Here is a 21,370-nt window from a genome sequence, read left to right on the forward strand (position 1 = left end):
TATACAACAAATACATTTAATGTTCGCTATGATCTTACAGGCTACTGTCTACTTACATGTATCACAATGTAGCAAAAAAGCCTTTTTTTTTTTCCTCTTTATTCAGTCAGACAATGGATTTATATATATATTATATATATATATATATATATATATATATATATATATATATATATAGTATACTATATATATATATATATATATATATATATTTCCTCTCGCGTGTAGGTGACTGGACACTTCTCGTTCATTCTTCCATTTATACATGTGAACATGCACTCTATTCGGTGTGTGTGTGTGTACACATACATACATATGTACTATGTTATATAATATATATAATTATATATAATATATTATATATATATATATATTATATATATATATATATAATATATATATATATTATATATATATATATATGCAATATATATGTATCTGAATATACAGCAAAACAATACAATATATATGTATAATTTGTATTACTATAACCTACAAATTATCAAAGAAGTCTGATCAAATAAACTAGTGCTCAAATTGTAAAAAAAAAAAAAAAAAAAAAAAAGTAATAAAGTAGTCGTAAGTATTGTCATCATCCCAAGAAACTTTACCTATTTGACTCCCCAAAAATACCCTCATCCCTGAAGCCCTGCGTTTAGAAGTTCACCTGGCTTGACCTTTTTCCCCGACTCAACCCGTCAATTACCCTTGAGCAAAATTTGAAGTGATTTCTGAAAGACGTCATTGCGAGTTTATTTTCAGTGATCTCTCCTTGCTTGCTTTCATGCAGTGTTTTTTCAGGAATTCGAAGTAATGCAGTGGACGCATTTAATTACCAATAAGACGTGCCTTGTCTTCCTCTATCCTGATAATGAGAAATATGGGTCTTGAAAACTTTTATAGATTTCATGAAACACTATTTGGGATTGGCAAGATCTGAAGAAGGTATTATTGCTATTTCACTGTAATCGCCCAGTATCTAATTTTAAATTAACCCTGTCTCCAAAAGATTTTAGTATCTAAGGTTTAGCTCTCAATAATTTCTAAATATCTAAGTTTCACATACAGTGAAAGTATCTAAGCTTAACTTAATCACATCCTAATAATTTTCTAGCAACTACGATAATCCTAATCAGTTATTCATAATCTTTGAACATCCAAGTTCTGCTTCATTATCATCCCATGATGTAATTTTAACTTAATCTTCTCAATATTACATTTCAATAGCAAGCTTATTATCTTCCCTTAACAAACCACCTCCCCACAACCTTTCAACAACTAAATTCAACTTGTCCATCTACAAACCCTTTTAAAATCTAAGTTCAACTTAATCCCCTCTCAATAAACGTTTATTATTTAAGTTTCATCCCGTTCATCAATCTTTTAAAAGAATGGAAAAACTTAAACACATAACGTTCACTTGATAAATCTTACTGGGAAAGCGGGGCCTATTGATAAAGACGTTAACGATTGAATTTCATCTGTTCAGTGATTCACACTCTTTAAAGTGTTCAAGTAGAGAAAATCTAAGAAGTAAATGATGCTTTAGGAGTGGGGAGGGGGAAGGGTGGTGGAGGAGGAGGAGGAGGAGGAGGTCGCTGGTTTCCTAAAAGTGTTATCACAAATAACTGAAGGAATATTCATGAAAATATCTGGAGCCTTGTCAGTTACACAACTGACGGCAACAGAAGGCGGAAACTACTGTTAAAGAAGAAGCGCTACGGACGTGGGACGTGTTATTAGTAGGTCCGAAAGCTTCTTTGCCACCTAAAAATTCCAAATCTCTCGTCTACAGGATTTGTTATTTGCTTATTTATGTTTAGTCCTCTGTTGTTCAGGAATCTTAAAAGTCTGAAAGTAAAGAAGGTGACGACTGCTGATGTAGCAGCAGGTAGGCCTACGCACTCCGTCCTCAGCTCGCTTTCTTAGCTCACACGGATGATAATGTCATGCGCCAATGAAAACCTATCATGCCCCGAACGAATACCACTCAGCTACCACAGCCCTAATATCCATCCAGCAAATGTACCTAGCAGTCAGTAAGGGGCCACCCGTGTTTGTGCCCTAGTGACAGCTCTCAATTATATCTTGCCTGTTTTCGGGAGAATTGTCGTCGATTATCTCTACGTTATCATTGGCAGAAGGCAGAATTAACTTTAAACGATCCATCAAATTATTGGTTAATGTTAATGTTATTTTATCATCGTTACTGTAGCGTTATTAGTAATTCAATCGCCGTTGCTTAAAAGCTTTGTCATTCTAATGAATTCTACACAAATGTAATATTTATTGACCTCTGTAGTATAACCACAACCAATGAGTTGAAAGGACTTATTATCCTGCCCGAGTAACTTAGCAGTCAACAGTGTGCCCGATGTCTTAACGGTAGGTTGCCAGGGTGCGATAACGAAGCCTCAGAAGCTCGTTGGGGGCAGCTGTATCTGTATTCCCGGATATTTTCGGTTTTTTTCACTTTGTTGTCACAAAAGTTAATAGGAGATACTAGAAAAAAAAGGCAACGAAGAACTAGTAAAAAAAAATATTGATATTACCTAGGAGAAAAGTCTCCTTTTAAAACGAGAAGGGACTTATAAGTTTCTTGGAAGTTTTCACTGATGGAGAAAAAGATGAAGAATGAAAAAACAAAACTTTGTGGAACATTTCCTGAAACTCAGAAACGAGCAGATGAGAAGAAATTAAATATAAGATCCACAGACTTTTGAACCGTGAGAACACGTCTGAGGGCCATTGGAAACAAAATACAAAACATATCTAAGGAAAAAAAAAACTTTTTAATCTATCTACATTAAACCTCTAATTATCAATCTATCTATCTACAATCAACCTCTACCTATCCATCTATCTTTCTGTCTATCAATAAACATCTATCTATCTATCTATCATGGATGTTTATGCAAATGTGACACATTTTATTTTACGCATACACAAACATTTTCATACTTGACGTGAGAATAAAAATATCAACACAAACAAACAAACAACTCAGCATCGTGTGTTTTCCAATGTGCTTCACAATATCTCGACAAATCTTTGAACTGATTTTCTTTTCAATCAATGCATCCCTGACAGCGCACCTGCGGCATAATTTAGGCCAAGACAGGAGGAGATTTAGACGTATTATTCCGAGGTTTGTCAAAACCCACTTCAGTCATACTCTCCTCTGGGCAATTTTACCATCAGCAAGGGGGCAAAGGACTGATGCCAAATCAAAACGACAAATATAATGAATGCGAAGTTTTAAATCATTAAAAAATATTTCAAGCACAGTGTCACCTTATTATCTAACTTTGGTTACTCTACTTCACTCTTTGGACAAACAGGCGTTCTCAGCCTTCCTTTTGTCATTCAGTTCAATCATCTTTTAATTATACCTGTGGAACACATGACTAATTAACGACCATCACAGCTACTCATTTTCCAGTAAGAAAAGTCACAAGATATTTTCCTGTCTTCTTCTTTCTTTTTGTTTATTGCACCAGGTTCTTGATTAACAACTATCCATTTCACTACATCTTTTACGAGTCTGATAAAATCACTGATTGGCACAATATTTTTTTTCACAATTTGTTTTTTTCCGTCACTGGCACAATGTAAACTTCTCTTTAGAGATAACGAAGATATTAGTCCAGAAATATCCTTGGACTAGTGAAACGAAAAGGAAAAATGTCTGCTGTTGGCGAAATAAAAATCAAATATGTAACTAAATTAGCACTCACCATAAAAACATGTGAACAATCACCTCTCTCTCTCTCTCTCTCTCTCTCTCTCTCTCTCTCTCTCTCTCTCTCTCTCTTTGGATTATGGCCTTAGTTAATTCACATCACAGTACAGTTAAAACATAATCTTTGAGTTCAATGATGTCTTTCATCACTCTATATGGGGAAGTCTCTACCCAAAGCTACTTCCGGAGAATTGACAGGGAATCTTAGCCATGACCTCTATAGCTTTCTCTTCTTCGTTTTGGCCTCGAAAAGGACCAAAAATGAAAAATAAAAAATAAAAATGTCCAGGCTAAGAGATGAGCCGACAGCTCTGGGAGGGAAGTCTGGAGAGAAGCGAGAAAATTGTACAGCAGAGGTCAAGAAATGGCGAGTCCACTTCGCGGATGAGCGTCTCCCGTTGCCTATCACTCCTTCTGGAATCTTCAGATCGCCGAGATCTGTTCCAGAATGAGGCAGCGCTCTCCAGAAGAGGCCCTGGAGCGGTCGTGGGAGAACCTGGGTGTGGCGGAGGCGTCCAGAACTGTGTACTCCGTCAGGGCTGTGGAGGACGACCCGTTCTGGTGGTGGCGTGGGATTTCCAGGCAGGCGTGGCTACCTGCCACCACACCCGCCCCGTTGGCGCCGCCCCCGCGCCTTCTGCAGGAGAAAGAGACGATTAATAAATCTGTATTGAGGTACAGGTGAACAGGAAAAAGTGGCAGAGAATAGTTATCTGGTTAATGAAAGAAATATTGAAGCCATTCAGTATCAGAAACCACATTTTCCCATAAAGAATTCAATGGGACTCATCAGTCACCCAAAATTATTGGAGTGATAAAGTCCTATTGCAGAGAAGAAATTTATCTACTGGTAAGCATTATATCCAAACAGAATGAAGAATGAATGAATGAAATACCACAATGCTGCACTACACTAAAAAGCTGTAAATGTACCAACATGAGTTATTGAGAACCAAGTAACGGAAAGTTTAGGAGATCTATACATAATGACGAACTCCAGTCTCAGAACGGTAAATAATAAGCATTAGCAAAGTGTCAGAGTAAATAAAATTGATTTTTAAGCAAGTGATTTGTATAGGTTAAAAAAGAAATATTAACAAGTAGCTTATTGAAAATACTGAAATCAAAGTAACTTTTCAGACGAAACTGAAAATGAGAAATTAGTAAATCTTTATGAAGGGGAATCCTAAAACTGTAATTTTGAGCAAAAACCTATGAAAAATAAAGAAAAAAGTCTTTTACGTCATTCATAGGTTTTCGAAATGTCACTGAATGTAATCTTAGAGAACGAATTTTTAGAGGCATTCCTGTTATCAAAATTATTTTGCGTTTTAATACTGTATGGAAGTTTTGCAAGTTAGTAAAGTAGGAAGTAGCTAACTATGAACTCCTACAGCTGTTAATAGGATGGCTAGAAAAATATACAAAATTTTACAAATGGAAAATCTATCAAAGTACATTTCTGAAAGTCAGGAAAAGTGCCGCTAATGTCATACAATCAGTGATCATAGCTTCCGTAAAAGGACTAAACTGGAAAAAAAGCAAAAAGACCAAAATAATTACATCAGAAAAACAAGAATGACATTCCCAATCAAAAGATGACTGCAACTCTACATACTCAAAGGACGAACGAAGGGTTTCCCCAAATATCCAAAACAAGATGTTACTCCCACGAAAATCTCTATTTGAGTTTGAGTCTCGAGCCTTAACTCAAATACGGACTATATTTAAAAAGGAAATTGAAACTCTCTCACTCTTTGGCATGTACATTGATTGGTGCTGCCACATCAGTTACTGGGACCTGAAATTGTGACAAAACTTGTATTTAGAGTTTTATCTCTAAGAAATTAAATCAATTTCAGTGATTCATAATTCTTTCTTATTAAGAAAAATATATTTGTCAAGTTATTATTCATGGCTGTACTGGATTATTTAGTCATAGTTAATTTAGTGTCTTCAGTACCTTGAGAGAGTATTAAATTTGTCATTTTAGGTGGGAAATATGGAGGTAAGAGAGTGAATTTCTAAACAAATGTAATATATTCAAATATATTAAGAGGCGAGGCAGGGCACCAATGTACTGAAACCATAATTGGACTGACAGTTAACTGTGTGGAGACCATATTGGCCTCCCTAAATTTTTTTCATTGCTAAAATTCATTGTAATACATAATCATCTTAAACACTGAGAGCTCCAAATCTCCTCTCAACATGTTATATATAATTCCGTAACCTTAGACACTAAAACCCCAAGCAAACTATTTATCTGGTGCTAACTTCTGCATTTCTATTATCGAACGAAGAGCATTCCCTCACGAGGCTAAATGCATCTCCCTCATCAAGTTAAATGCAATCCCCATCAAGCAAACCCAATCCCTATCAAGCAAATGCATTCCCAATTCACTTGAGAGGGGCACTTGAGTTCAGGAAGCCAATGAGGTCTTCAAAGCACCAACCGAGAAAGCAAAATAAAATACTTAAATAAAATTCATCGACTACCAAAATCCTTGTGGTTGAAAGGGTTGGTACATTCACTATTCAAAATATTTTGTTGTTTTATGTATTCAAAATAAATAAATGCTATAAGGAATTTCTAAAAGAAACTGTGAGACGGTAAATGACTAAGAAGTCCCTTCAAAGGACATCAGAAAAATTAGCATTCTTTCCAAAAGTCTGTTTCACCAAGGACAATAATGATTAGTTTCAGTTTTTATCATTACGACGACGGACAATTTAAACGCAAAAATGCAGATTAAAGTCCAGATAGAGTGGACTTTGAAAAGACAAGACATCACGAAAAGCTGTTAGTAAACAAACCCCTTCAAAGAATCAGAAGACAAAATGCAAGTGACGAACGCAACGTATTACCCTTTCAGTCCGACGTCTGCGCTGGACAATTTCAAATCTACTAGGTCCCTCAAACAGAGAGGAAAATCATCTTAGCAACGTTATATTATTATCACTTCCGTCATTTCTACTTCCGCACTTGGAATCCTGCGAAATGAGAGTAGGGTAAGCAGGGATGTATGGAAGGATGGGTAAAGAGTAATGATGGATAAGAGAAGAGAAGGGGATATGATTGGAAAAATTTTTGTTATTGAGTTTTAAGGTCTGAAGTTGCTCTCCCAGGGTGTGAAATAATAATTATGATCATACGAACAACAGCAATGATTAGGAGATGTGTGCACATAATTGCAGATTAAATACTAAGCAAAATATTACTATTATTTATCTTAGCGCAAAAGGAACCTAATTACTCTTTGCATTATTTAAATTCTCAGACAAGAAAAGAAAAAATATCCTGGGAAATATACAGTTAATATTTGTCAAACTCATTATACATAAGTGCCAGGATAAAGGATAATCTAAGAACTAAGTAACCATTTGAAAATACGACACAAAGTTATGGTAACTGGAGACAGCCTTGTAGTAATTATTATAAGCATCGTAGTAATTATTATAAGCATCAACATAAAAACCGATAACGTATTCAAGACAATTGGCTCGTAGTTCTATACCAATATTGTAATGATTCGTGATAGAAGTCAGGACAGAAATAGTTAAAATCTTAATGATAGGTTCCTGGAAATCTAGAAAATAAAGTTCCTAATTGTGTAAGGCAATAGTCAAGTCCTGCGAGATAGTAAAAGGCCTAAGACGTTGGGATATCTAAGCTATCATTCACGACCAATACATCGAGTTTTGCTTTTCTCGATGGCACAACGAGGTTACATTCAACTTCAATAGTGCACCTACTCTCAGAATGCATTAATTTCACTTTAGACGGTGAATGTCGACGGACCTTTGAATCGACTGCACTTAATTTTATTTGCTCAAGTTAGAGATTGTTCCGACTCTCTTATATTTACTGGAAGAAGTTTAACAGAGGAATGAACTTGTATTCCCTTCTGTGGAGCTTCAACCGTAGAAAACCGATGTATTTCCAGTTGTAGGTTTAAGCTTACCGAAGAAAGAGCTCGCATAAAGAAACTTGAAGAAAAAGGCCACAACTCAGGTCTTAGTCATCAACAGAGTTCGTAATATAATACTAAGGAAATGGAATGTGAAAAAAAAATCTATATGTGGATTAGCTTCAACAATCAAGACACATCAAGGTTGAAGATATTATCAATATTGTTACAATGACGATAAATAGCTTTCAAGAATATGTTTGTCAATAGAAACTGTAGTAAGGCGTCCTAACCTTCAAATAGACGTGGGTAGAATAAAGCCAGTCATTATGTGTGCATAAAATTACCTCGGTTAGTGGAGACAGCAAACATTAGGGTGCACCAACACGTCATAAACACACCTACAACTTATATCACACACACCACAAACATGTTGAATACAATTCAGCGATTTACTGGTAAGTCCTAACCAGTGCTTCACACGACTATGTTGCACTAATTAGCCAAAGATTCGTTCTCCACGTTAAAAGTGGTTGGCTTGTTTTCAGCATGTTTGTGATATGCATGCGATAAGCTGGCGACGTGTTCACGATACGTTTCACAAATGGACACACCTTCGTTGGCAATATGAAAGGTACTCGAAAAAGAGGAGTCAGTGAAACATATTCACAGGAACATATTTCAGTATCATTATACGTAGATATATTCTGGCAATATTGCATGTGCGTATATTATAATGGGCGAAATTAATTTATTGCCGACTCTCGTTCTATTCAATGATTATTTCCCGATTAATGGTTTCATTCGGCGTTGCCACTGAAATAGATTTATGGATGCTGTAGGTACCTGGTGAAAAATGACTCTGAAAAATGAGGAAAATGTTCGAGATTTCTGTGCTACGTATGACCTCTATAATATGAAATGAAAAATTGAATGGGAGTTCATTCGTAGCACCTACCATATAAAGGAAACACAAAGAAATGTGAGAAAATTATTTATATTCTTCATTCAATTGTTGTCAACGCATGGAGCATAGTAGAAACTTGACTGAAGTATGAAGCTCATAATGTCAACAGATCATTATATATATAAATAAAGAAGTGACGTAATTTACTTTTTACTTACAAGTGTCATTGACCCGACATACTTGGGCAATAAGAAAAATAGAGAATTCCAAGAGATTCATATAACGATAGTTTGATATCAAATGAATACACTAAAACAAAAAATATGTCTATCTTTAGTCCCAAGATATATGAGAGAGAGAGAGAGAGAGAGAGAGAGAGAGAGAGAGAGAGAGAGAGAGAGAGAATCATACTTTCACAACAAAGAAATGGGTTAAAACATTATGAATATAGCTTTAGTCCTAAGGTGTGTATATACTATATACGAGAGAGAAGAGAGAGAGAGAGAGATGAGAGAGAGAGAGAGAGAGAGAGAGAGAGAGACTTAAAGGCTGCCGGGTAATCTGTACTCACCGGCACTGATTTATGACGCAACAATTGTGGACGATGTAGTGGACTTAACGACGGCATCATTAAAATGTCTTCGTTATCAATGGAGTTCTTTTTTTTTTTTTTTTTTATTTTTTTTTTTTCTTTTTTTTTTTTTTTTTTTTTTTTTTTTTTTTTACCGGAGCTCTTAGCGTTACGAAAAATTGTTTCCCACTTCATTGCAAACATTAATGCATGCCGACCTCCCGTACAAATTAATGGAATTATTACACTACTGCTCGTAGCCTCTACAAGAATATAAGTGAGATAAAAAGATATTTCGACTAAACACAAAACAATTACCAAATGATATTTGACAAAAAAAAAGCTACCATACAGTTTTGTCAGCTTTCCAGTACAGTACACGAACGCAAACGAAAAATAAAGTTAGGAAGGAAAAGATCTTAAAAAATATATGCCATAATGGTATAGCGGATTCGTCTTTCCATTTTGAATAAATTTTCCTGCACAAATTGAGAACGCGAGAGACTCTATATACTATAAATAAATAAATAAATAAATAAATAAATAAATAAATAAATAAATAAATAAATAAATAAATAAATAAATAAATAAAATGAAATACTGATCAGGTTATGGGTTGAGTAGGGCAACACAACACGTAAAAAATTCCCTTTTCTGAGATAGCGGGAAATTGCGACTGATAAAACAGGTTCACCTTGGGCTTTAAAGAGATAACGGTGAATGGCGATTATATAGCCACCGAGCTCTTTGCGGAATGCTTAAAATCACGGTTCTCGCGAAGGTCAAACAAAATGACCTTACGGCTGACACGGCGATGCAGCCAAATTACTAGACAGATAGGATGAATTATTATATGTAAATGAGATAATAAAAGCTCCCTTACAGCTGGAGTAGCATAGAGAAATACATTAAATACATTCACAGTTCAACACTTTATTTTTGTGTGTGGAGATTTAACAAAACCATTTGTTTGGTCGTTTCATGACATAATATTAAGGGGTTCATAAATTACACATAAACGTTACGTGATGCACATTGAAAAGGTACTTTCCACGGGTTGAACTTGAATGATGCTATATGAGGATTTTAGCTGCATGGGTCTCAAGCTATATTCATATTAGTTTTAGTACATTTCTTTGTTGCGAAAGTACGACTCTCTCTCTCTCTCTCTCTCTCTCTCTCTCTCTCTCTCATTATTTTTAAAAAACAATCCTCTATTAAATCGATGTAACCAGTATCTATAGAACGTATCTTTTATATCATTAACTAAGTCAAGTCAAAGTTGCTAATTAAATGCTTGCAGTGGAATATAAATAAGACAAATTTAATAAGATCTATAATACATACATACATATATATATATATATATATATATATATATATATATATATATATATACAATTTATATTACACACACACACACACACACACACACACACACATATATATATATATGTGTGTGTGTGTGTGTGTGTGTGTGTGTGTGTGTGTTGTGGGCGTGCACATATATTTAAATGAAGTAGAAAATGTAATAGATCAAACGAAGATAAGTGCAGATATTGAGTGTCGAAATTCCTACTTAAATAACGTGACCATTTAATTAGTAAAACAATAATAGGAAAATAGGCGTAACTTATACAAGAGGTCGTTTGGAAAACAAAGAACATTTTTAAAGTTTCTGGCCGTTCAGCTGATCACCAACTTCACTAAAACCATCGGGTGGATGTGAAGGTCAATTAACGTTGTCTCTTTGTCTATTCTCGTTACGAAAGAATGTCCGAGGCTTAACGTCAAAAAGAATAGCTTTTCAATTTGAAATTTACCAAAATAGAAGTCTATCAGTATCGCCATTCGCTTATAAAAAACTATAGTTCAAGTTAGCCACTTCATATCCCAATGAACGTACAGGGATATTGATGAAACTCACAATCATAGGACATCGTCGAAATGCCTCCCATCCGGTTATGAAATACGTTATGGAACGAAGTGGGGTGGGAGACCCCACCCCCCTCCGCCCTCCCCCCAAAAAAACTTCCCTCCCACTACAGTTTGTCAATTTAGGTCATCCGAGTAATTTGCTCCATTACAAAATGTACCAGCCAGCGATGGAACGACAGAGGTTTGAAGAGGGATGAACGCCAATATGCAATATGGAGGAACGCATGGACGCGAGTAAGAGCTCTTGTAAGTCATGAGTGAAAAATTTAGACCTTTTTCTCCTTTTATTTTTTTATCATTCTGCGCGCACGGCACACAGTGAAAGAAAATGGTTCATTAGGTTCTATAGAAAAGTTGAATGGACGACGAACTGACGCAAATGGGTTTCTAAGTGTGGAAGGGGAGATTAAAGCAAACCGTTGTCCTAGTTGGCCTGGTATGTTCTGCAAAGTACACAGTAATGCCTAGGGGATGTCAGCTGATGGTTATGCCTGAGTATAACAGCGTTTGCAAAAAGGCAATGCCATGGATCATAACAGGAAGGTTATTACCGCTGTCATCGAGGTTGGTAAAATTATGATGTTACGGTTATGACTTACCTATGTAAGGTCTGAGAGAGAGAGAGAGAGAGAGAGAGAGAGAGAGAGAGAGAGAGAGAGAGAGAGAGAGAGAACAACTTTCGGTGGACATCGGTGAAGATTAAGGGGTTAAAAGGTTCGTTAACCTTGTAATCATTTTGACTGACCACAGAGTTTAAATGAAATGTTGGGAGTTAGAACCGTAGACTTTTCTATAAATGCATTAGTTTCTAGTACACTTGATGACGAGGGCCCCAATGCGCACGACTTTCGACGATCTCGACAAAAAAAAAAAAAAAAAAAAAAAAAAAAAAAAAAAAACTGGAAATACAGAGAATTGTAGCTTTCATAATAGCTGAGGCATACATGTTAAATATTAGCTTTTAGAAGACAAAAAGAACTGAAAAATAGCTTAAGGAAAATAGAATGAATATTAGATGGGAATCATCTACTCCCTCAAACGACTTTACTGCCAAGGCACAAGAATTTCAGAAAATAGTTAAATTTCGGTCATTAAATTGTCACGAGATCAGGCATCAGTAAGTCTTTATAGTAATCAAGGGTAATATCGTGATTACTTTTCACTAACTAAGATCTCTGACGTATATACAAATTGTTAATTGATTGATAACAGCTAGTAAAACCGGCGTCACAAACACCTACAACACTGTTTATGTTCAGAGGCGTTTTATTCTCAAGAACCGACAAGTAAAAGCAGAAGGAATAAATAAAAGCAGACGGTTTGTCTTTAGCTCACAAACAAACAGAGAAGTGAATACCACCGGAATCACATACATAATAGTTCTATCGAAGCCTTCAAAATTTTACGCATTATTACTAGAGAAAACGATGTTTTCTACGAACTTTTTATACATAGAATATATCAATTCTTAGTATTTTCTTTTCGTCAGAATTATCGAATCATTTAAAATGTTAAGCATTGTTGCTAAAGGAAACAATGATATCTTGGACTTTTTCATTCACAAAAATATCAACCATTCTTTCATTCAGAAACGAAAACCAAATCGTGCCTTCGAAAACCCGACCTTTTCAGCGGCACGAGAGAGAGAGAGAGAGAGAGAGAGAGAGAGAGAGAGAGAGAGAGAGAGAGAGAGATAGTAGTCCGAGGATCCGTAATGCTGCACACGTAAGTCCCTCACTTCATGCGCCAGGAAATACTTTTCAGGCTTCCTTTTAAGAGGAGGCACAAAACAGAGTCGCGAGAAGCTTCTCCAAGACTCATTTCTATCTCAAGCTGGATGTCAGAAATGGGAGAGGAATAGTTTCTTATCACGAGGAGTGTGTGTGTGTGTGTGTGTGTGTGTGTGTGTGTATTTCTCCCTCGCAGCTTTGACTTGCTTTTTTGTTTCACTTTTTATGGCAGGATGTGTTCTACACTGCCATAAGCTTAGGAGACTGAACTGAGATGGAAGAGGAACTGCAAATATTTCTGCAACCATTTTCCATTTACAATTGCATGATTTCGCAGCTATTAACAAATGATACTGCAGAAATTCTGAACAATAAACAAAATAGCTAATATATACGAATATATGTATGATGTATGTATGTATGTATGTATGTGTGTAAGCACACTCGAGTAAGTTATGTGTGTGTGTGAGAAGAATGTAACATAATCGCGCAATTTAAAATGTTTGTCAATGATCAAATACACTTTGCATTGCCTCAGATAGCAATAAAGAAACATTTCAATACCAAAATGAACAGATCAATACTGTACCCAATAACACTTATCAAACATGACCCAGAATCCACTTTGTTAAATTTAACGAATAATAATTTTTTCAATCCAAGAAAAAAAAAAACATTTTAAAACTACTAGTTAAAAAAAAAATCTAATCTGTTACAGGTATCTTCACGTGGACACTAATACCCCAGAATTTAAAATCGCCGATGGGGTAAAAAGATTTCTAATCACAATGGAAATTCGTTCAAATCCATTTTCGTCCAATTACAGCCATCAGTGGGCAAGTCATTTACTCCACCCAGCAACGGTACTAATTGCGAGAAAAAGTGATCATTCAACGTCATAATAAAAAGAAATACGATTATATGCTTTAAAAGCTAAAATCACTCGCCCTTAAAATATTGGATAAAATCTCACGCGCGATTTTTAAAGTTATATGTCAAAAGGTAGACTTTAAGTTTCCATAACTACTTTCAGTATTGAGAAATCTCTGTTTAAAAGTATATGAGATGAAAGTGCTTTTAGAGAGAGAGAGAGAGAGAGAGAGAGAGAGAGTCTTCCCCGTCCACTCTCGTTTTGTTTCATTTCTCAGATTAGAAAGACACGCAACATGTTCCCACAGCCTTAAAGTTGCCTTGTATGCGATGTCAATGCCTGGTGTGTGTTCTCCCTCGCCACTCTCAAAATCCCGGGGCAAACAATGGCTTTCTCCCTCTTGTTTTGCGCGAAAACCTCTTTTCTATATCGGTTTAAAGCTCTGCACTCCATCGGACCAGCTAGCAACCCCCTTTACTCAATCTATCCTTCGCTGTTCTTCTGCTATAAATGGAAACTGAACTTTCATCTTATCCTCGTTTTTTTTTTTTTTAATAAATTCTTGCTTTCAGACTCACGGCATTTTGGCGTGTCTTTTTATTCCAGACTCTAAGTCTTTCCTTGGTCCAGAACCGTAGTCTTTAGCCAATTCCTGATTTACCGATTCCAGGTACGCGGTATCTTACAATTCCTGATTAACGGTGTCTCCCTCATTCCCATTTCAGTCCCGCAGTATTTTTCCCCAATTCCTAATTCCACACACGCGGTATTTTTTTTATTATTTCCTTACTTCAGACTTTGGCTCGTTCCCTGGTTTCAGAGTAGTGGTATTTAACTCATTCCTGATTTACTGATTTCAGACCGGCAATATTTCCGCCCTTTCTGACTTTAGAGTTGCAGTATTTTCACCTTTCCTGATTTCAGACTAGCAGTATTTTTTTTTTTTACCGATTTCTGATTCCAGACTATTTTTACCCATTTCTGATTTCAACTCGCGGTATTTTTACCCATTCCTGATTTCAGACTGTATTTTTACCCATTCCTGATTTCAGACTCTGTATTTTTACCCATTCCAAATTTCAGGACTCCCCGTAACCTAATATAGCTTTCACTTTGCCAGTAAAAAATCCAGAATTCTTTATTTAATTATTTTCCAAACTAATATCTCATAAAAACTCACGAGTAAAACGGCCTTCCTTCACATTAAAAAAACACCATGATCTTTTATATTATTGTATCGTCTTTTCTTTAAAAAAAAGAAAAAAAAAAAAAAAAAAAAAAAAAAAAAAAACAAAAAAAAAAAAAAAAAAAAAAAAAAAAAAAAAAAAAAAAAACCTGTGTAGCGCCATTCTTTTTCACCCTCTCCTATTACACCATACACAACTGAGCATTGTCACTCTACCATTCAGACACACACAGACACTCTCATTCATCTCAGACATTCCTTCAGTATCCATCCGAGTCAATTACACACTTATTTGCACGCTCAATTACACACTCCCTAATCTTCATTCAAAATTTAATTCTTAATCTACGGTGTTTCGCCGTATCCAACTCGCTCATGGTCTCCAGTACATTACTGTGTTTTTACTCTTATATCTTTGCTTAAATCTCCTCCCATTGGTGGCGGATATCTATGTCTTTCGTTCTCAATAAAGCTTCGTTTACATTTGGACTTTAGTAATCGGTTTTGTATACGTAATGAAAATCTTTGACTAATTTTGAGGAATGCCTTCAGAAGTTTCTAACGTTTATCAAAGTTAATCATTTCCTTATATATATATATATATATATATATATATATATATATATATAATATATATATATATATATATATATAGATATATATATATATACATACAAAGAAATGATTAAATTGAAACGTGTTTCACAGATATAAATCTAGAGAGAGAGAGAGACCAAATGAGGAAACTGAAAAATGGAGCAGTGAATGTACGTATGGAAAGTAAGATAATGGCATTTGTAAACAAAAATATTTTGGGAATAAACATTTCGGATGATACCGAGCATTCCACAACGCGACCATCGGCCAGTCACCAACGAGCATCAGAGTGACGTCACGCTACGTCACGGATGACGTCATCAGTCTTCCAGGTAATCCCTTCTGACTTACGAGTATTTTACATCATTATGGAAGGTAACATCGGCCGCTGATTCTATCCTATGCGCGTCCGAGGGAAGGAAGTAATAATAAATGATATACAAAACGAGAGAGAGAGAGAGAGAGAGAGAGAGAGAGAGAGAGAGAGAGAGAAAGGAAATGATAGAACTTGAGAAAGGTAATAATAAAGGAAATATAAGACTAAACAGAGGTAATAATAAAGAGAACAAGACAGAGAGAGAGAGAGAGAGAGAGAGAGGATGAGAGATGAGAGGAAGAGAGAGAGAGAGAGTCAAGTAAAAGCTACTAAATACTGCTGACACGAGCACTCAAAGCTGTAGCTCCCAGCCAGCCAGCCAGCCAGCCAGAAGGAGATAAAAAAAAAAAAAAAAAAAATGCTTACTTCTCTACGAAGCAGCATCGGCAGCAGCAGTACGGCGTGGTAGGGGTGGTGGGGAACCCTGAGGGGTCCTTGTAACAGCAGCAGTAACAGCAAAGCGAAGGACAAGGGCGACATCTGGAGGTGAGGATGCGAGTGAACGCCTCTCTGAACTCCTGGTTGAAGATGCTGTAGATGATGGGGTTGAAGGACGAGTTGGTGTATCCAAACCAAGTCAGCACCTGTGGGAGAGGAGGAGGAGATGACGAAGGCGTTTAATGGGCCTATGAATAATGGGGGGAGGAGCCCATTGGTTGACGAGGGGTCATAGGGGGGTCATAAAAGGTCACAGGGGGTAATAAATGTTGGTGTATCCGAACCTAGTCAGCACCTGTGGGGGAGGAGGCGATGACGAAGAAGTCGTTTAATGGGCTTATAAATAATGGGGGGAGGAGCCCATTGGTTGACGAGGGGTCATAAGGGGTTAAAAAAGGTCATAGTGGGTCGTAGAGGGTCATAAAAGTTGGTGTATCCGAACAAAGTCAGCACCTGTCGGGTGGAGGGGATGGCGAAGGCATTTAATAGCCTAATAAATTTGGGGAGGGACGGGGGCTGACAAGGGGTCATAAGGAGAAAATAAGGGGTCATAGGGGGTCACAAGGTGTCATAGGACAGGAGTGAGAGAGAAAGGGGATGAAAACGGTGTTAATATTCGGTCGTTAAGGATGAGTGAGGCTAAAAAAGATCAAAAGATGGCGGTGATGTTCAAGAGAGAGAGAGAGAGAGAGAGAGAGAGAGAGAGAGAGAGAGAGAGAGAGAGAGAGAGAGCAATGGGATCTGATTAAATTTTAGAACACAACAGTGTCACTAAGATAAATTCAGTACTTGCAAGAATATAGCAGTATTAAGAAACAAAATGCAGCCTATGAAAATATAGAAGTAGGTCATATCCAAGTAAAAGTACAGACGTGAAAAATAATAAATGAAAATCCTGTCATGGAAGATGGCAATACGAAATTGAACAATGGAAATAATTAAGTAAAAAAATAAAGAAAATCAATTATTAAAGGTAATTATTCCTTTAAAATACATCATCTGAAATAACTGTCACGAATACGAAAACACAAATAAAAAACAAATATCTAAATAATTAAAAACCTTGAGACTTAAATATAAATAAGTAAATTACTTTAAATCTGGGCTTTCCTGTCTGTCACGAATACGAAAATACACAAATAAAAAATAAATATATAAATACTTAAAAATTCAAAGACTTATATATAAATAAGTAAATATTTTAAACTCTAGGCTTTCCTGCCACGAATACGAAAATACACAAATAAAAAATTAATATCTAAATACTTGAAAACCTAGAGACTTAAATATAAATAAGTAAATAATTTAAAATCTAGGCTTTCTTGTCACGAATACGAAAATACACAACAAAAAATAAATATCTAAATATTTAAAAATCCAGAGACTTATATATAAATAAGTAAATATTTTAAAATCTAAGCTTTCCTGTCACGAATACGAAAATACACAAATAAAAATTAATGTCTAAATACTTAAAAATCCAGAGACTTAAATATAAATAAATAAATATTGTAAAATCTAGGTTTTCGTTTTGATCTCGCGTACCGACCTTGAAGGCCTTGAGAGGTATGCAGTCGTCGCAGAAGGCGACGACGATGTTGACGCAGAAGAAGGGCACCCAGCACGTCAGGAATGTCCCCACGATGATTCCTACGGTGGTGGCCGCCTTCGATTCCGACACGTGGCAGGGGGCTGCCACCTTCTTCGGCCTTGACGTGTCTCCCTCCAGCGACCCCAAGGTCACTGGTCGCACAAGCGCCTGGTTGTAGTAATTAATAATAATTAATAATAATAATAATAATAATAATAATAATAATAATAATATAATAATAATAATAATAATAATAATGTTCTAAAGGGTCCACAATAATACAAAGTGTAAAAAGTCCGTGATTATTGTGGACCCTTTAGAACAATATATACTCTCGTGATAGAGAGTTTTTTCCCTAATAATAATAATAATAATAATAATAATAATAATAATAATAATAATAATAATAATAATAATAATAATAGAAAACGGCACACATAGTAAGAAAAGTGATGGACTCCTAAGGAGGCAGGATGCAATCCGGAACCCCACACTATAAATACCACCCAGTCGAATTGGAGGACTGTGATAGAGCAAAAAAAAATAATAATAATAATAATAAGGTCTTACTGAAGGTTATTGGCTGCTTAGAGAAGAATGCAAGAGAACCCCTACAAAATTAATGCATTTGAAGCAGTAATAACCTTCAATAGGACTTGTTTGAAATAGGGTCTCCTGCATATAATAATAATAATAATAATAAATAATAATAATAATAATAATAATAATAATAATAATAATAATAATATAATAATATTTACGTCTTATTGAAGGTTATTGGCCGCTTAGAGAAGAATAGAGGAGAACCTCTACAATTAACGCATTTTTTGAAATTGTAATAACCTTCAGTTGTTTGGGAGGAGGGCCTCCTGCACATTAATAATAATAATAATAATAATAATAATAATAATAATAATAATAATTGCGTTTATTGAAGGTTATTGGCCGCCTTAGAGAAGAATAGAGGAGAAACTCTACAAAATTAACGCATTTGAAATTGTAATAACCTTCAGTTTGTTTGAAGGAGGGTCTCCTGCATATAATAATAATAATAATAATAATAATAATAATAATAATAATAATAATAATAATAATAATAATAATAATAACTTTTTCCTAGTGAAACGAGAAAACTATTTAAAAAAAAATTTTTTTTACGAAACATTGCACTTAAAATTTCAAGTTGTTTTGCAATTATCACATGTGTTATTGTTTTTTTTTTTTTTTTATTTTTTTTTTTTTTTCATAGGTTGTAATGGACATATAAAAAATGATATAATATAGTATTAAAGAGGGAAACGGTCCGAGAACTTTTGAAGCTCTGAAGAGTTTATATTGCACGAACAGTTTTCCAAGTTCATAAATATCCCAGTGACTTTAATTTTATTTTCAAATGAAACAGCTAAACTTCTTATATACAAAAATAACTATTGAAATTATTAGATATTTTCCTCTCCTTGCCAAATTATATTCTGCACAAAGTTGGAAAAGAACAAATACATACCCATGAATACCTCAATGCTTTGTGACACATTTGGATAGAATTCATGTTATAAAGACACGACGGCAACTTATCCCACACATATCACGAACATGTTGAATAGGAGTCAACGACTTGTTGGTGGTCCTCACCAGTGCTGTTTATGATGATCCAGTATGGACTAAAGAATCGTTGATAAGTTTCCAACTTGTTTGTGACAAGTATGAAATAAGTTACTGACATGTTGATGCACCCTACGAGCATAAGATTTTGAACTAGTCAACGTCTTACTGGTAGTCCTATTTATTGTCGTTAGTTTATTTTCAACTTGTTCGCAGCAAGTATGCAACATGTTGCCGACATGTGGACGCATACTAAGAGCATGGTGTAAGATTTTGAACGCTCCAGGCCTCACCTTGATGGATTCCACGTGTCTCTTGGCGTAGAGGTAGAGCCGCGAGTAGATCCCGAGCATCACACAGCAGGGTAGAAAAAAACTGATGCATGAGGACACCACAGCGTATGTCGGACTCAGTTCCAGGGCGCACTGCTCGTGCTTGTCAGGCGACGGAGGCTGCTGAAGCTGCAACGAGAAAAATAAAGAAAATAAAACGCACATCAGAAAGTAAACGGGATATCTACAAGTGGTCAGTCACTCAAATCACTTCTTCGTGGCTCATACAGAAAGCGAGAATCAGAAAGAAAACGGGATATCTACAAGTGGTCAGTCACTCAAATAATTTCTTCGCGGCTCATTAAAAAGAAAACGAGAATCAGAAAGAAAACGGGATAATTTCTCCAAGGCCTACAAGTGGTCAGTCCATTAAAATAATTTCTTCGTGGTTTATAAAAAAGAATGCGAGAGTCAGAAAGAAAACGGAATGCCTACAAGTGGCCAGTCACTCAAATCATTTCTTCGCGGCTCATAAAAATAGAAAACGAGAGTCAGAAAGAAAACGGGATGATTACAAGTCATCACTCAAATAATTTCTTTGCGGTTCATTTAAAGAAAAAAAAAAATCACGAGAAAGCTGCTTGACTAAGCCAATTACTCGACGGGTTTCGAATGAGTCCCTCTTTTGATTGCCTCCTTAAACGAATTGGAAAAGTGATCGCCACTTTAAACGACCTTTTTAAGAGTGTAATGACGAGTGACTTCCATTCTGAGAGAGAGAGAGAGGAGAGAGAGAGAGAGAGAGAGAGAGAGAGAGAGACGAAGTAAATTAGAAGGCATTCTTCGTGATGTCGCCAGCTACGGCTCTGTAAAAGTTTGATAATGGCTCCGCATAAGGAGTCCAATTATCTTGAGCAGATGATTCTATTCAGGGTCTCCCTCAGTGGAGATTCTGGAGGGGGACAATAAATGGTCTGTTGACCTCGCGGAGATTCTCCACTGTCAACCTATTCACATCCTTGTTGTTGATACACTGAGCCTCCTGTCAAGCTCAGATTATGGAGGTCACGAAATCGTGTATCCCGGCTGGTTATATCACCAGGAAGAAGGCATTTCGAGTTACATAACTCACTGAAGCGTCAGGATTCAATTACTGCACGTAGACCCGAGTGTGTTTTATCTGCTTTATGGCAAAATCACTCGGATCAAAGCAGTGATTAGCAATTAGTCGATTTCAAGGGGAAGAGAATCTGATAGGTTCCCCTAACACTTGAGAGGTAGGGGAAATGATTCATCTCTGAATGTTGTTATTTCAAGTTTGCATTATTTTTATATCTCGACTTTCAGTATCTCAAAAATATGCGCTTGTTCAACTTCCCTTCAAGAGCTTTTTGCTTCAAAATAAAATTTCTTTTTCAATGTAGGAAAACACGATTGGAAGCGCGAAAGGATTAATATTAGCAATTATGATAATGAATATTAATTAGCACTCTCCATCAAGTATCCTCATTTTCTTAATGATAACTGTCATTGCAATAAATGTGAAGGTATAAATATTTCCACAATATTTCCACAATTAGGTTACTTAAAAGTATTATTTTAGGCCTTATCTAGAAAAACAAATCGACTATCAGTGAA

The 21,370-nt window shown here is 35.7% G+C and overlaps 1 protein-coding gene across 2 annotated transcripts in view; it reads right to left on the minus strand.

Moving 5' to 3' along the window:
• Positions 1-519: 519 nt before the first annotated feature.
• LOC135216868 (dopamine receptor 1-like) overlaps positions 520-21,370 on the minus strand; it is a 419,542-nt gene continuing 398,691 nt past the window's right edge. Inside the window, exons 6-10 of one of the 2 annotated variants that reach the window (XR_010314948.1) lie at positions 19,754-19,921; positions 17,817-18,026; positions 16,196-16,413; positions 6,611-6,736; positions 4,245-4,379 (exon numbers count right to left, since the gene is read on the minus strand). Coding sequence is in view for 1 of the 2 variants with exons in the window: in XM_064252382.1 (XP_064108452.1) it covers positions 4,166-4,379; positions 16,196-16,413; positions 17,817-18,026; positions 19,754-19,921 (810 nt within the window). In the remaining variant the exon portion in view is untranslated. Of the gene's footprint in view, positions 4,380-6,610; positions 6,737-16,195; positions 16,414-17,816; positions 18,027-19,753; positions 19,922-21,370 lie in introns of both variants that reach the window. The other variant, XM_064252382.1, reaches the window with a different exon arrangement.

Source organism: Macrobrachium nipponense, chromosome 6, assembly GCF_015104395.2.
Source record: "Macrobrachium nipponense isolate FS-2020 chromosome 6, ASM1510439v2, whole genome shotgun sequence".
NCBI lineage: Eukaryota > Metazoa > Arthropoda > Malacostraca > Decapoda > Palaemonidae > Macrobrachium > Macrobrachium nipponense.